This window comes from Aegilops tauschii, chromosome 2, assembly GCF_002575655.3.
Source record: "Aegilops tauschii subsp. strangulata cultivar AL8/78 chromosome 2, Aet v6.0, whole genome shotgun sequence".
Lineage (NCBI taxonomy): Eukaryota > Viridiplantae > Streptophyta > Magnoliopsida > Poales > Poaceae > Aegilops > Aegilops tauschii.
Genome location: NC_053036.3, coordinates 623,274,094 through 623,290,778, shown reverse-complemented (window position 1 = coordinate 623,290,778; position 16,685 = coordinate 623,274,094). Strand labels below are relative to the sequence as shown.

The window sequence follows — 16,685 nt, the reverse complement described above, 5'->3', positions numbered from 1 at the left end:
TGCAAATCAAGACCCGCCGGAATGGCCGGCACGTGCTGCGGGTGCGGCTCACGCTCCGCCCTCAAGGGCCTGACCTACGATTGCGTGGAGCAGGACCAGGACACGAGGAACAACAACAGGATCGATGACCTGCTGCGCCACAGCAAGGTGCAGCTGTGGCTGATCCACGGCGCCATGTCTGTACGCGGCTCGCTCAACATAATACAGTACGTCGACAAGGCCTTCCCCAACTGCGCCGGCCCTTCCCTTCTCCCCGCCGGCGGCCACGACCGCGCCAAATTGGTTGGCTGGTCATTGAACCTATCTAGTAGTAGTACGTATTATTCTTCGGTTTGGAAAAGTTGTCAAGTATCAACGCGATTTTCTTGAAAAGTAGTATGTCCACCAAGCCAGTCGGGCTATGGCCGCCTGCCATCTGCCCTACTGGAGAAGTCGCACCCACCTCCACGGGCGCAGGCGCCGGAGACCCCCTCAGAGTCAAGCGCTCGGGCACCGGAGACCCCCTCGGAGTCACGCGCGGGCTGCACTCGGGAGTCCTCGGCCGATGCATACCCACGACGGGCGAAAGACCTCCAGGTGAGGTCACCCTCTTTGCCGAAGCCAATCCCCCCCGAGAACTCCTCAGGGGATGGCGCCGGCCCAGGGCAACGCGGGCTGGTAGGGCTGGACAAGGCGGCTTGCCTAGGGCGTGTTTGGTTGCCGTCGACAACAGTACCCGCATTGCATACGCTTCTCCACTCAGCCTGGCTCTCGAAAAACAGCCTGCATATGGACTGGCTGCATTAGTGGATCAACTTTGGCATGTTGTTTGGTTGCCTGCATTGTCTCGACGCATGCAACTACACGCTGTTTGGTTACCCGCATGGGGTATGATTAAGAGTTAGCACTTGCACTTAGTACACAGGGTTAAGAGCTAGTAGAGGAAGGAGGAGAAGAAATGCAGTGTGCGCCGGACCATGGCGACTGCGGTGGATAGTGGTCGTGGCGCCGTGTCCGACATGACGAGCATGGAGTCGTGGACGAGCGACCCCGTCGGCGGCACGGCGAGCGACACCGTCGGCGAACTAGTTGCGGTGCTCGCGCAAAGACAGTCAACAGAGGAGAAGAATGCACTGCCCGCGCCATGCTATCGTCAGTGCAGTGGACGAGAGAGGAGGCCGAGATGATCGACACGGGAAATGACTCCAGTGTAGTAGGGCGAGAGAGAGGAGGCTAAGATGATCGACCCCGTCAGCGGCGCGGCGAACTGCAGTGTGCACGGAGGCAGAGGACACAAGAAGCAGTGAGCGCGCCATTGCAGTGTCAGTGCAGTAGGAGGACGACAGAGAGTAGGCCGAGATGAGCGACGCCGAAAACGACTCTAGTGTAGTAGGACGCGTGCAAGGAGATCAAGGGGAAGGGCGTTGGCATCGAGAGGGACGAATAGGAGGGCTTTGAGCAGAGGACAGAGGAGCTCGACATGGCGGCATCAGTGCTGCTGTTCAAAGAGAGATGCAGCTACGATCGTCGAAATCGAAAACTTACAACACGAATGTTGTGAGGAACTGTGAGATTAGGCTGCTGGTCAAAGAAAATTTCAAATGATCGATCGTGTGCGACAAATCTGACAAAATTCGTCCAGAATAGCTCCAAACGGGAAGACGAGATTAAGAACTTACGACCGACGAAACTACAAACCGATCGCCTGAATGGAACCGTAGCATCAAGGTGCATCTTTTTCGTGTAGAGCTTACCACGAATGGAAGCATCGTTGTGTAGATTAGAGGGGCATGGAAGAGAGGAGATTAGAGAGGAGCTTACTCGAGGTTGAAGAAGACACCACTTAAACGCCTTGCATCCCTTCCGTCTCCACTCGTGCAAGGGCCTACTCGGTTGCGCTCCGCTCGGCCTGGCTCAGGAGAAACTGTCGATTCCTGGGTTTCCAGCGGGCCAGGCTCTGGGCTGCTTTAAGAAGCATGCGATGCAGGCCCAACCCTGAAACCAGGCAACCAAACGGGTCTCTTGCTTCCCGCGCGGGCCTGGTTGGGCTTTACCCAGGCAACCAAACACGCCCCTAGTGTCCCCCACCACACCCCCAAGCAGAAGTCGACGAGACGAAGAAGGCGAGGCAGGAGGGGTCGCTCCCTTCATACCCCCCCCCCCCCCCCTCGGCCACAGATGGCGCAGCAGGCGAGGCCAACGAAGATAACGACGGTGGCAACTCCTGTTCCACCGGGTCATCCATGTCAGCCCTGTGCCCCCACAATCGGCTGGGGGTTGACGCCGCACCGAAGGAGCCAAACCTAAGGGAATTCATCGGGGTCGCAGCCCCCCCCCCCCCCCCTCCCCAGGACCCCCCATCGACTGGGCCGGCCAGCCCACAGTCTCGTTAGACCCACCGCGGGCCGAACCATCCGCGTCCAAATCGCGCGAACCCTTACCATCATTAGTTCTCTGTTTGTAGGCTGAAATACCAATTGACACTTTGCATTAATGGCTTGATTTTTAAATTGATTTGCTGCTCGTGTGAACGACTACGTACACATTTGCCTTTGAGCCTTTGATCCTTTGATAAACGCCGAATAGAATTTACCCAAGCCTGTCCGCGGCTCGCTCAACATAATACAGTACGTCGACGATGCCTTCCCTGACAGCGCCGGCCCTTCCCTTCTCCCCGCCGGCTGCCACGACCGCGCCATCACGAGGGTCAAATTAGTTGGCTGGTCATTGAACCTATCTAGTAATAGTACGTATTATTCTTCGCTTTGGAAGAGTTGTCAAGTATCAACGCGGTTTCTTGAATGACTCGGACTGGTGTGAACAAACTTGAGCCAACCAAGCATCGGTATGCCGATCAAGGGATTCAAAAAATGTTCACTAATTTGATTTTTTTTTTGAATTTTAGAAAATATTTGCGATTTCAAAAAAATCCCAAATTAAAAAAATGTTCTTCAATTTCAAAAAAGTTCAAGAATTTGAAGAATAAAAAATGTCCTTGGATTTAAAAAATCACAAATTTGAAAAGTGTTCCTGAGTTTGAAAAAGTGTTCACAAATTTCAAAAAAAATCTTGGATTTTAGAAGTTGTTCATGAATTTGCCAAAAAATCGAATTTGAAAAATGTTCACAAATAGATAATTTAATTCAATCTCAAAGAGGAGCTATGAATAAATATATTTTAAAGTATCACAAGTATCCACAGGTAGGGCCCCTTTTAGAGTTTGGCACAGGGCCTTATATTTTGCCGGCCTGGCCCTGAAGAAATCTATCTCGCAACCACCAATGGCAGCTTTTGGGTTTCTCAAAAAAATAAAACAATGGCAGCTTGAAGGAGGGCGACAACGATGGTGGAGTCGAAGGTGATGAAGAGCGGAAAGGCAAGGTGCAAATGCTCCTGCAGCATTCATCTTCAAATTCCAGCCCCATGGCGTTCCCGCAGCCGAGGAACCATCGCAGCACAACTTGGCCGGACTTGACGTGTGGAGGCTCATGGTACTCCGATGGGAGTGGAAATGTGGGCGTGGTGGTTGACCGCGGTGAGCCGTGGCCAACCAGAGAGAGAGAGCCGGGACGGTGGACGTAGGGTCGGTGGAGGGGAGAGGAACCATTAGAGCATCTCCAGCCGTAGAGCCCCCCAGGAGGCATTTTTATCGCCCCTTGGGGGGCTGCCGGCGAAATTTTTTGCCTGCGATCGAGAAAATATCCACTCGTTCCGCCCCCCACGCACGTATCCCCGCCGCCGCCACCACGCGAACCGCCGAACCGGCTGGCGCTCCGCGGCGGCGGGGTACCTCTGCTTCCTCCTCTTCCTCGAGCTCCCCTCCGTCTCCGTCGTGCCCGTCCCCACCGCCGACCGGGACGGTGCAAGGGAAGGCGGCAGCCGCGACGCTGCTAGCTAGGAGCGGGGCCGAGCCGTGGAGCCGGCGTGCGCGGGGTGCAGGCGCGAGGCGGGGGCGGAGCAAGGCCGATGGCAAGCTCGAGGCGAGGCGGAGCCGGCCCGACGCAGTCCGGGCAGCTGAGGCGGCAGCGGCAGCGCGGTCTGGGTGCCCGAGGCGGCAGCCGACCAGCCGACGCGCGGGAAATCGGCTGGCGCGAGGCGGCGAGCGGGGCCGGCGCGGAGCGAAGGGGGCCGGCACGGAGCGGAGGAGGACGGACGGCGACGCGAAGCAGGGCCGGCGCGGGGCCGAGCCGTGGGCGAGGCGGTGGAGTCCGTGCCGGCGAGCGGCGAGCCGGAGGCGGCGAAGCCGGCTGGAGGCGCGGGGGCGGCCGGCCGCAGCAGGCAGCACTGCACGCTGGGCACGGAGGACTCGCCGGAGCTCACCGAGGTCGTGTCTCCGGCCACCGCCTCAGACCCCGCAGGCTTCGGGCCGCCGGAGCTACGGGGGAGGCGGCTTTGACCGCGCGAGCGCAAGCCCCGCCCCGGCCATGCGCTCTGTGTGCGGTAGGTGTGAAAGGAAAGGGAGAGGAGAGAGGAGAGAGAAAAGAGAGGAAAGAGGAGAGAGGGGCTGGCAGTGGGCCTTTGCATGCAAAAGGCAACTGCCGGCGTCCCCAGCTGCCCTGCAGGGGGCTGGGTCTGGGGTGAGAGTGCCGGCCGTAAATATCGCCAAATCCGGCAAAAATCGGGTCTCTGGGTGCCTGACTGGACCATTTTTTGTCCGCCGGCGCCCAAAAAGTGGCTTGGGGAGGCTTCTTGGGGGGGCGGCTGGAGATGCTCTTAGATCAATTTGCAATGGATTCAGTTAAGCAAGAGTTGAGGATCAGCCAGGACGAGCAGAGGTATCAAAAACATCAGTGAGGCTCACTTCCATGTTTCAGCTCTTTCTGATTGCAGATTTGATCAGTACATTTCCCATTTGACCAAAGTTGCCCTCCCTGTTTCTATGTGCTCACATATACGCAGATGTACTGTAGCACTAGCGCCCTCCATGTAGGCGTCGGTGGCCGGAGGGGCGTTTCCCCGATCCACCTTTTCCGCCGCGGAACAATCTCCTCTGATTTTGATCCATTTACTCAGCTAGCCAACCAACTCACCTACGTTCCCTTTTTTTAAGGAATGAAAATAAATAGGCTATTTAACCCGTTTCCTCTACCATGTTTGCATAAAAACAAGTTAATTTAGTGACCGGTTTTTCTGCACTTAAGTAGATTTTTTACCAACTCATCTCGAGTTGGTGACACCATGTTAACTTTTGGAGAGGTGGGATGGGGAGTTGATGAAATATACCCCCCCCCCCCCCCGCCCCGGGTAAGTTTTTTGTTGATAGCATGATAATTCAGACATCGCAGACCTGATAACTTATATACCCCAATCATGGTAACTTTACCGACTGGGGGGGGGGGGGGGGGGGGATATCCCTCCGATAACTTTTGTTGTGTGAATAACATGGTAACTCACACTTCGCAGACCTAATTACTTATGTACCCCGGTCCTGAAAACTTTGTCGGCGAGGGTGGGGATTGAAACATACCACGATAACTTCTATTCAAATAACATGATAACTCATACATGCAGACCTGATAACTTATGTACCTCGGTCCTGATAACTTTGTCGGCAGGGGTGGGGGTGGGGGAGTCGTTGTGACATGCCACGGTAACTTCGATGCAAATAACATGATGACTAACACATCGCAGACATGATAACCCAACATGGAAAAGATGTTTGAAAACATATTTCTGGTAACTTCTATGTAAATATCATGGTAATATACCACATCTAAGATGATAAACTACGTACAAATACCGCGGTAACCTTTGACCCGGGGAAAAGGCTATTGAAAACATATGTCTGACCACTTTTGTCTAGATAGTATGATAATTTAGAAACAACATAGAGGGTAACCTATGTACAAACACCACGATAACTTTTGACTTGAAAAAAAAGTTGGTAAACAACATACCTGATAACTTATGTGTAAATTGTGTGGTAAGGTACGCACCACGAACTTGATAGCTTATGTATAAACATCGCGGTAACATTGACACGGGAGGAGGGGGGGTCGTTGAAAACATCATCCCCTCCTCTCGATAACCTATGTGCAAATGACATGATAATTTACGCACACCAAAGATGATAAAATATGTACAAACAACGCGGTAACTTTAGACCCAAGAGAATTTTTTATTAAGAAACATACCCCACCCCACCCCCGATAACTCCCATGTAAGTAGCATAATAATTCACACACATCAGAGCTGGTAACCTATATTTACACATGTATGCATGCATTAGAGGAGGAAAATTGATATAATCCTGGATTCTCCCATATTTTCGAAACATCAAAAAAAATTATAGCTCAAATCGTCGGTCCGATCGAAAAATCATTTTCACATAAAAATTCCACTGTGGCGAGACCTACAAAAATTGGATCTCATGTTGATATGTTCTGACTTTTTTTTGCGTGCAAAGAATGTTGGAGGAATCATGTTCAAGCTTTGATAATTTCTGTATAATCAACATGATAACTTATCTCAACTCGCATGATAACTTGCGTAGCACACATGTGGTAAATTTTTACACGAAAAAAAAGTCGTCGGAACATACCAACAATGGATCTAGTTTCGAAGGTCTGGTCGCGACGAACCTTTTATGTGAAAATATTTTTTTAATCGGAGCGACGGTTTGAGCTACAAAGTATTTTAAAGTTTCGAAATAAAGAGAATCTTTACTGACATCATCCTGATTTTTATTAGTTTCAAGCATGTGCCAACCACACTGCATGCACGGGCATGGAGATGCGACGCGGGATTGCATGCGTTTTCTTTAGCGATGGATGATTAGTTAGGTTAGGATCGTTCGGATCTGTTGCTAACGACCAGTCGACTGGTGGTTAACACAGTCCATTAATAAAATGGATGTATGTATCGTCCAGATACAGAGGCCGGGGGTCTTTCTCCTTTTCTAAAAAAAATAAAAAAAATCCTCTGGATCGCGTGGTCCTGCGCCTTGGCCGCCGCCTCCATCGTAGCCTCGCGCTCCGAGCTCAATGGTGAGTCGGAGCGCTTTGGTGTTTTTTACGCGGAGCCGCCGCGCGTCCGTCCTTGTCGTCATGAGGGAGCACCGAAGGATCTGGAGGGGCATGGAGCACAGCGTTGCTACCGTCACTTGCCATAGATCGAAAGGGGAAGGGATGGGGAGACGAGAAGACGGAGTGATAGTGGAGTGAAGTGTGTTGACTTTGGTCTACGATTCTTTAAAGTGGGGTTATATGTGGGGTCGGAATGAACCAGGCTAGGCCGGTCCGAAGTGATTGACGCGTCCGGACCCCGCCACACCGCTCAAGATTTGGGCTGAGGGGTACCAATTATTGTGAGCGGGTACCAACCGCATGTGATGTTTACACACATCGACGGACCTGTTGCTTGGATGACCAATGAAGACGACGGTTCTTCAGCGTCCCGTCACATTGAATTGAATGAAATGTGTAATGATGGCCATCATAATTTGGCACCGCCCATCGCGCGCCGTTGGGGCAGCTGTCGGTGCTGTACGCTGTACCCACTGGTACAACCATTAACATCGGATAGATGAGATGCAGCTACCACATTGTCGAGCAAGGATTGAATAAATCAATATCGACGCTAGCTCCAGCCTGCTGCCGCACCACGCAAAAAGAGACCACTGAGCTAGCTAGCGGAAGAACCATCGAGATGGAGGATGCTGTGGTGAGCGCGGCGACGGGGGCCATGGGACCCGTTATGGGGAAGCTGGTCGCTCTGCTCGGCGATGAGTATCGGCGCCTGAGGAGTATACACACCGAGATCAAGACCCTCACTCGGGAGCTCGAAACTATCGATGCTTTCCTCGAGAACATGGCGGAGGCGGAGGATCCGAACCCGCAGGACAAGGCGTGGATGAAGGAGGTGCGGGAGCTGTCCTATGACGTCGAGGACAACCTCGATGAGTTCATGGCTCGCGTCGTCGCCGACAAATCCTCCAAGCCGGAAGGACTCGTGGACAATATCAAGAGCAAGCTGAAGAGACTCAAGGCTCGCCATGAGATCGCCAAGGCGATCGAAGATCTCAAGAAACATGCCATCGAGGTGAGCCAGAGGAACAAGAGGTACAGGGACCACGCCATCTCCAACACCAGCAGGTCGCCCAAGATTGTTGACCCCCGAGCTCTTGCCATCTTCGAGGACGTGTCTAAACTTGTTGGGGTCGATGGACCCAAGAAAGAGCTCCTCCAACGCTTGGCCGATGACCAGCAACAAACAAAGTTGGTCGCTATTGTTGGGTTTGGAGGATTGGGCAAGACAACAATTGCCAACCAGGTATACCAAGAGCTCAAAGGGCAATTCGAATATCGTGCCTTCTTATCCGTGTCACGGAATCCAGACATCGTTAACGTTATGAGTAATATTTATGGCCAATTGAATCATGGGTATTCTGGTGGCGGCACTGAGAACTTGCAGACACTCATCGCAAAGATTTTGGAGTTCCTCCAAAACAAAAGGTAATGATTCAAATCTTTCCGGCTTCTCATTTTATCATCCATATATTCTGCTATCACAGCAGTGAGAGTGCACCATCTTTTTTTTTTGGCGAGAGCACCATCTTAAATGTTTCGAATATATATGAGAAATAAATTTATGTTTTCTGTGATTTTCGTATGTGATTAGTGATTAAGATATAATCGTGCGTGGTATTTCATTAACCAGCTTGAATTTCTGGACAAAAATGATTATTGCGCTATTTCGAAAAGCACTATAGATATTTTTTCATTACACTGAGTTAAAGTTTGGATCATGCGGAACCAAGCCAATTTCTTGTTAGATTGTACTATCATGGCATATGCCTCCAGATATTCGAACTAATTTGTGTATCTATTTTTCTGTGCTCAATAAGCATAATGTGTATTTAGCTTTGCTTTTCTGCAGGTACTTAATTGTTGTTGATGATATATGGAAGGTCGATGATTGGAATGCTATCAAGTGTGCATTTCCCAGAACAAGTCCGGGGAGTAAGATAATCAGCACTACTCGTATAAATGATGTCGCTGAATCATGTTGTTCATCATTTAGTGGCCACATATACAATTTAAGGCCTCTTAATATGATGCAATCGAGACAACTGCTGTATACAAGACTATTCAACTCTGAAGAGAAATGCCCTTCGGACCTTAAGGAAATCGCTGACCAGATTTTGCAGAAATGTGATGGCTTACCTTTGGCAATCGTTGCTATATCTGGTGTCTTGGCTCACAAGGCAAGTAAAAAGGATAAATGGAATCAAGTGAAGGACTCAATTGGCCGTGCACTAAGAAATTCTAGCGTTGAAGCAATGGTAAATATAATAGCCCTTAGTTACTTGGATCTTCCTCGTCATCTCAAAACTTGTTTGTTGTATCTGAGTATATTCCCAGAAGATCATATTATCGAGAAGGAGAACTTGATAAAGAGATGGGTTGGCGAGGGATTTATATGTAAAGAGAGCAGTCGTACAATGTATGAGTCGGGAGAGATATATTTCAATGACCTCATCAACAGGAGCCTGATCCAGCCCACGGGGATTGATGGGAAATGTAGTGAGGTCAAGAGTTGCCGAGTTCACGACACTGTTCATGATTTCATTGTGTCGAAGGCCGTGGATGAGAACTTTGTTACTGTAATAGGTGTACCTGGTGTAAATCATGATCCACAGATGAAGGTTCGTCGGTTGTCCCTGCAGAACAACGGAGAGATTCCGGCGTGTCTGATTGTATCTAATGCTCGGTCACTCCATGTTTTCGGGCGTAATGCGAAGATTCCGTCTGTGTCGCAGTTCGGGCTCTTGCGTGTCATGGACTTTGAAGACTGTTGGCAGTTAAAGGATTACGACCTTGCTGGCATCGGAAATTTGCTGCACCTCAAGTACCTGAGGCTCAAGCACACAGGTGCACTCAAAGCGCTCCCGGAAGAGCTAGCAAGGCTGCAGGAGTTGCAGATTGATATAGATGGATCCGTCTACGAGATGGAATTCCCAGAGGCCTTCCAACGGCTGGTATGTAATGTAGCTCTATATCTTAATGGGCATAATAAGGTGCCGGATGAGACGGCATCCGTGCAAAGGCTAAGAGTGTTGGAAGGTCTAAGTGTCTACCTTCAGTCAGTTGAGTTTCTCAAGGGGCTTGGCCAACTGAAAAACCTAAGGAGGCTGGGCATGGTATTAATATACTACCATTGTGGCCGTGATTGGGAGGCGAATCTGAAGCAGGCACAATCTTCCGTGTGTGAGCTGGGAAAAGCAGGACTCGAGTCTCTGCACCTTTACATCGACGAGGAAGTGGTTGAGATCTTCGAGATGGATTCATGGTTCTCCGTTCCTCCTTATGCCCTGCGGGAGCTTGTCATCGAGGGGAAATCAGTCACAAGAGTTCCGACATGGATGGCCTCGCTTGACAACCTCGAGAAACTGCACCTCCGCATATATAAGATGCCTGAGGAAGAGGTGAAGATCCTGGGTGGCCTGCCATCTCTGCGTCATCTCTGTATCGAGTGGGCTGATTTTGATTATGACGACATGTTTGACGACCCCCCCATGGAGGTGGTTGAGGCTGCTTTACGGAAAGCGATGGAAGACCATCCCAACCGTCCTACCTTGGTCTGGACAACTGAGTGGGACCCATTGCCTAGCTTCTTGCAGGTATGGATTTCTTTTCCTCCAAACAACTCTTTCTTCAGAATACATTTCTTCATCACATCCTGTCACGATATCTCGCCATCTCGCAATAAACATAATGCATCTTACTCTAAACGCTCTTATATTTCTTTACAGAGGGTATAATTATCATCTCCTGTTTCCTAGCTCTGAAACTTTTTTTTTTTTTTGCGATTCCTAGCTCCGAAGTTAAACAGGCATGATGTCAATCTTGCACGGAAGCTGGGGCCATCTTACGTTTCCTACTACTAAGTCAATCCACGTTCTTTCTTCTACGGTGGGCCACAATGAAAGAAAAGCTGAGGCAGAGCAGCCAACCCAACTGAAGTTCTTGTTACATCCTTGAATTAGTACTATTACATATTTGCATTTAAATCTGCATTTCCAAAGCATAAATAAAGGATCGTATTATATCATTGTATCCTCAAATGTCGCCGCTACTTATTTGAAATGACGTTAATGTGAAATGTGAATCGAGTAAGTCAACATGTATCGGACATTGTGTTATTTATGCTTTTTTTTTTGTGCGTTGGTGTTGGCTGTGTGCATCCTATCTATGTAGAGGTCGGGTGTGTGCTCTTTAGGTTTGTATCCTCTTGATGCTCCTCTCTGAGCCAATAAAGTCAACCCTTTGTCGAAAAAATATATGCTTTTTTTTCAATCTTCAATCTAGGGGTTAAGAGCATCTCCAACGGCAACCCGCAAATCTCTCCCGCATCCGTCCACGGAGATGGGGGACCAGTCCGCGGACACGGATGCGAGAGGATGCCATCCAACGCTAGCCGCATACATTTGGGACTCAAAACAAAAAATAAGACCCGATCCTAAAACTATCCTACGGCAGCGGCGCCCAACGTTCAAACCCGTGTCGTCCTCCTTCCGCCGTCTCCATGAGCACCGGCGATAAAACCGATAAAGTGAAAATGCGGTCTTCGGCAAGGAAAAGTGGAACACGGAAGACGGACCAGCCCACATGGGACACTAGGCCTGGCCGCCTCCCCAGCGGCGGAGCCAATGTATAACCGTTGGGTTTAAGTGAACCCAACGGAATTTGGCCAGTACGAGTGTGTAGGTACTTACTAGCAAAAGGGCCCGTGCGTTGCAACGGGTAAAAAAGAGGAAAATGCAAACACCATGCCCGCCAAAACAACTATATACAAGGTCACTATAGAAAACTATTTTTCCATGATATAAATGTAGAGTGGAGCATAAGTTTTTTTTAAAGCGAGCGGAGCATAAGTTGGTGAAGAAGTAATCCAAAAGATGAATGTTGAGTGGAACATAGGTTGATGAAGAAGTAATCATTTTATTCATTATCCAGAAGCATGATGCAACGGAGCTAACTAATTGTCCAAAAGTGTGATGGAAATAAAGATGAGAACTAAGTGGCTGATAACTCGCATCTTGTCAGGCAATATGACCATGGATGTGAATGAAAACATTAAAAGGCCACAAAAGCTACTTTTTGCAGAATAATACACCACCGCAATCATGGGAGTCTAGATAACAATTTTCATTGAAACTGAAAGCATTATTGAATGGAGCAAATAAACTGCAACTTTATGAATTCTATTGACCCGTTTGTTTGTCATGATGATTCTGCTCATAAGGATCACCTGATGTCGCCATGGCTACTGAAAACCATGTCACCAGTAGCTGTTACGATAATAACACGATCTTGTAAACTATCCTTGTAAGAACATAAAGTTTGTTGAATGAAGATGTCCCATTGGGAAAATGCATCATTCTCACCGCACACCGATGGCAGTCGAGGTTCTGGTTTCCTTGCCCGATGAGGCAGATCCCGCATCACACAAGGGACATGGCATGGGCGGCGGAGGACACTTGAGGTGGCTGCACGAGCTACCACGTCGGTGGTGGCGACATTGCAGAAATGGGAGGGCTGACGTTGCGGCAGGCACAGAGTGGCGGCGACGCCCTGGCACGTATTTGGCATAGGAATGTTACACAGAAATTTCACACGACTCATTCAACACTCGCACGAGGGAGAGAGACGTGCTAGTCTTTTCTGTAAAGGGAAAGAAACGGAGGTGAGAGACGTACGTAAAAAAGCAGAGGGGGAGAAGGACACCATATGAAGCGGGCTGGAGAAGATGGTAGACGGGCAACCTGGCGTCCTGGCCGTTGTCAACGGCCACCGCGATGAAAGGCACGGATGTGCTTCTTGCATAAGTAAATCTGTGCTTCTCATGAAAGCAAAAAACTTGTTTTTATTTTTATTTTTGAGAGGCACAGTTACGCTTCTCGCAAAAACAAATTGTGCCTCAACTAGAAGCAATTTGTGCTTCTCGTAGAAGAAGAAAAAAAACATGTCTTTTTTTTACGAGAGGCACAACTATGTTTCTCGCGGAAACAAATTTATGCCTCCACAAGAAGCAAATCTGTGCTTTTCATGAAATTAAGAAATTGTGTTTTTTCAAGAGGTACAGTTGTGCTTCTTATGGAATTAAATCTGTGCCTCCACAAGAAGCAAATCTATGCTTCTCCTGGAAGAAAAAAAACACATTTTTCCTTTCTAGGAGGTACAGTTTCCTTTCGAAAGCATAATTTCTATAGCCGCCAAGTCGCTCCTCCTCCTCCAAGAAAGAAAGCTAGGGTTTCTGCCTCTCGTCGGCGCCGCCGCAGGTCCGCCTCGTCTCCGGTGGCCCTAGGGCCATGGGGGCGCAGTGGATCCTGCCAAGGGCCGGCGGGAGGGCTCCGTTTTCAGTCGTTTTTTTCTGTCTTGTTAGGGTTTGTGTCCTGCTCAGGAAGACGAGACGGCGGCGACTCCCTGAAGATGGAATAAAGGTCTCCCCGCCTAGCCCCCGTTCCGGCAGTGATTCTAGCATCGTTGGTGGGCGTGTGGATGTGTGTCTCCGGCGGATCTATCTTTGATGGATTTGCTCGGATCTCGTCGTTGTTCGTCTACGTTCGTGTGTCTTCGGGTTGAATCCTTCCAACCTTCAAAGTGGTATTTTGTTTTCCTAAAGCTGCTAGCTTCGTGCAAAGTTTCAGCTGATCAACACACGGGCTAGGGAGGGATGGCCGGGAGAGAAGACGGGCTCAAGCTACTGGGGATCAGGGGGAGCCCGCACGTCCTGCGGGTGCGGCTCGCGCTCCGCCTCAAGGGCCTGAGCTACGACTACGTGTGGAGCAGGACCCCAGGAAGAAGAACAAGATCGACGACCTGCTCCGCCACGGCAAGCTGCCGGAGCTGCTGATCCACGGCGCCAAGCCTGTCCCCGGCTCGCTCAACATAATGCAGTACGTCGACGAAGCCTTCCCCAACAGTGCTGGCCCTTCACTCATCCCCGCCGGCAGCCACGACCGTGCCATCGCTCGCTATTGGGCTGAGTTCATCGATGACACGGTATTTTATTAAATGGAGTACTAAATGGCATTAGAAGCTTTTGTTTTGGTCTGTGCGTTACGAACACTTTACAGGCATAATCATCGTTACGAACCGGGACTAAAGGCCGTCCACGTGGACGCAGCCTGGAGCTCCACCTTTAGTCCCGGTTCGGTTGGTGTTACCAACCGGAACTAAAGGAAATTTTATGATATATTTTTTTAAAAAAAATTGCGAATTAAAAAAAAATTATTTTCAAATTTCTGAATTATTTTAACCTGTAATTACTGCTCAATTTATCCTCTAATCTCTAATCACCCCTCATCATTCTAAATCATCTAACTTCCCGGACGGTCACCCATCCTCTCACTACTCCAGCCTGAGCACGCTTAACTTCCGGGTTCTATTCTCCCTCGTTTCCAAGTCTGCACTTGTTGTTTTCCTGACAATAGTAAGATGTCAATTCTATTAACCCTCAGGAATTTAGCTTGAGCATGAAGTGACACATTTCACTGTTTGAGTTTGAAACTATTGTTTTAAAAAACAATAATTATTTAGTAACACTAATATTTCTGGAATAATTAGTTTGACCAGATTTGACCAAAATTCAAAAAAAAACTGAAATAATTATTTAGTAACACTAATATTCTAGAATAATTAGTTTGACCATTGTTTGACCACAGTTTGACCATAATTTGAATTTTTTTGCCTCTCCAGATCTTAAAAGCCCCGTATCTTTTTTTCTGTTAGGTTTTTGAGGATTTTGAAAATGTTTAACATGGTTCCCCCAGTTAAATTCGGATGTAACTTTTCGAGTAGATGATTTTTCATATAAAAAACTTTTTCATCCGAGTTCGTATGCAAAAGTTATGCCCATTTTAAGAAATTCCAGAGAGATTTTGCAAATAAAGTCGAAATTCATATTTGTTAATTTCCCCAAGAACTAGACCACATATCACATGGGAAACTTATTTTATTTTATTTTTTGACATTTCCATCATTTTCTTTTATTTTTTCTAAAACTGAAAAGGCGGTCCAGGGGGGTAGAGTTTGATGGGCCCTTTAGTACCGGTTCGTGCCATGAACCGGTACTAATGCCTCAAAGCCCATTAGTACCGGTTGGTGGCACCAACCGGGACTAAAGGTAGTCCTTTAGTCCCGGTTGGTGTACTAATGGGCATCGCACCCTTTAGTCCCGGTTCGTGGCACCAACCGGGACTGAAGGGCCCAGGTGAACCGGGACTAATGCCTTAGCCGCACGAACCGGGACCAATGCTCACATCTGAACCGGGACTAATGTGAATATTGCCCTGTGACGAAAGCCATGTTTTGTACTAGTGTGAGTTCATCGATGACACGGTATTTTATTAAATACTAAATGGCATTAGAAGCTTTTGTTTTGGTCTGTGCGTTACAAACACTTTACAGGCATAATCATCGTTAATTTGACTCCATAGACTCCGGTCGTTGATTTCTGTGAGCACTTCGACCATGGTTCAACTCTGAAATTCATCATGTGTCTCTTTGCAGCTCATCAAGGCGATGTATAACGCCACATGGGGCGAAACGGAGCGCGAGAAGGCAGAGGGGAAGAACCCCACACAGCCTCCGCGGTAGAGGCCCTAGAGGGTGCTCTAAGCCATTCTTTTTGGGGGCGACAACGCCGGATATGTGGACGTTGTTCTCGGGAGCCTTCTTCCATTCGTGCATGCCGTCGACGCAATACATGGTACCAAGACCTTCGACCCTACCACGACGCCGCTCTTGGCTACTTGGACGGACTGCTTCGGTGCGTTGGACGAGGCCCGGTGGATCATGCCGGACATGGGGAAGCAAGTCGGCTTTGCCACGATGATGCATGCTCGCCACGCTGGACGATCGAACGCGACATGGGGTACCAAGACCTTCGACCCCACCACAACGCCGCTCTTGGCCACTTGGACGGACCGCTTCGGTGAGTTGGACACGGCGCATTGGGGCATGCCAAACATGGGGAAGCAAGTCGGATTTGGCATGCATGCTCGCTATCCCGGTCGATCGAGCGCGATGCCTTATTTATATTTGGCAATCATGTACGTAATTTCGATAATTTTGATCGTGTATATTACTTGGACGGGCCTATAGAGCCAACGTGGACCAAAAGGGCACATATTCCGTCCCTCCATGTCAACAAGGAGTAATATAAGAATATTGACATGTTATCCATTGAATACGACTTCTGGCCTGATCTCTTAGGCCCTGATTCATCCTACATGGACAAACCTTGCCGAAGAAACCTTGGGTTTTCAGGGCATGTGATTCTCAGCTAGAGATCTGATTTCCGCAGTTCCTCATGCCTTTGGCAGTCAGCATGAAGAGGGGGCCACAGATGAACCTGGTAGAGAAAAACAACACCACACCAGTGTCTCCAAGGAGATCATGTGTGACCGTCCGCGATCAAGACCAGAACGTGGTATTCACCCGCACTTGTCATTTATTGTTGTCGTTAACACCTAGATTTCATTAATTGATGTGTCTTTTGTCAAAACTCGGAAAGTTTAGTGGATGATATGGTTGTTTTGATATTTGATTGAATGGTTGAAAATTTATAGATATATATTTGTCTCTTGAAGTTTTTTCAAATACTATACTTTTACGAATGGACTACAAAGCAACCCTAGTTCCAAAAGCTCTTTTTTTTGCTCGCTGTATAATTTTCTCTTGTGGTAGGGAGAAATGTGA

At 48.8% G+C, this 16,685-nt stretch overlaps 1 protein-coding gene and 1 pseudogene across 1 annotated transcript; both read left to right on the top strand.

Moving 5' to 3' along the window:
• Positions 1-7,526: 7,526 nt before the first annotated feature.
• On the top strand, positions 7,527-11,107 carry LOC109735538 (disease resistance protein RGA5). Its single transcript, XM_020294754.4, has 3 exons — positions 7,527-8,432; positions 8,857-10,600; positions 10,797-11,107. Exons 1-3 carry the CDS (start codon positions 7,627-7,629, stop codon positions 10,806-10,808), a joined length of 2,562 nt encoding a protein of 853 aa, XP_020150343.3. The 5' UTR covers positions 7,527-7,626; the 3' UTR covers positions 10,809-11,107.
• A 2,549-nt stretch (positions 11,108-13,656) lies between these two features.
• LOC109735527 (probable glutathione S-transferase GSTU6) lies at positions 13,657-16,685 on the top strand (annotated as a pseudogene).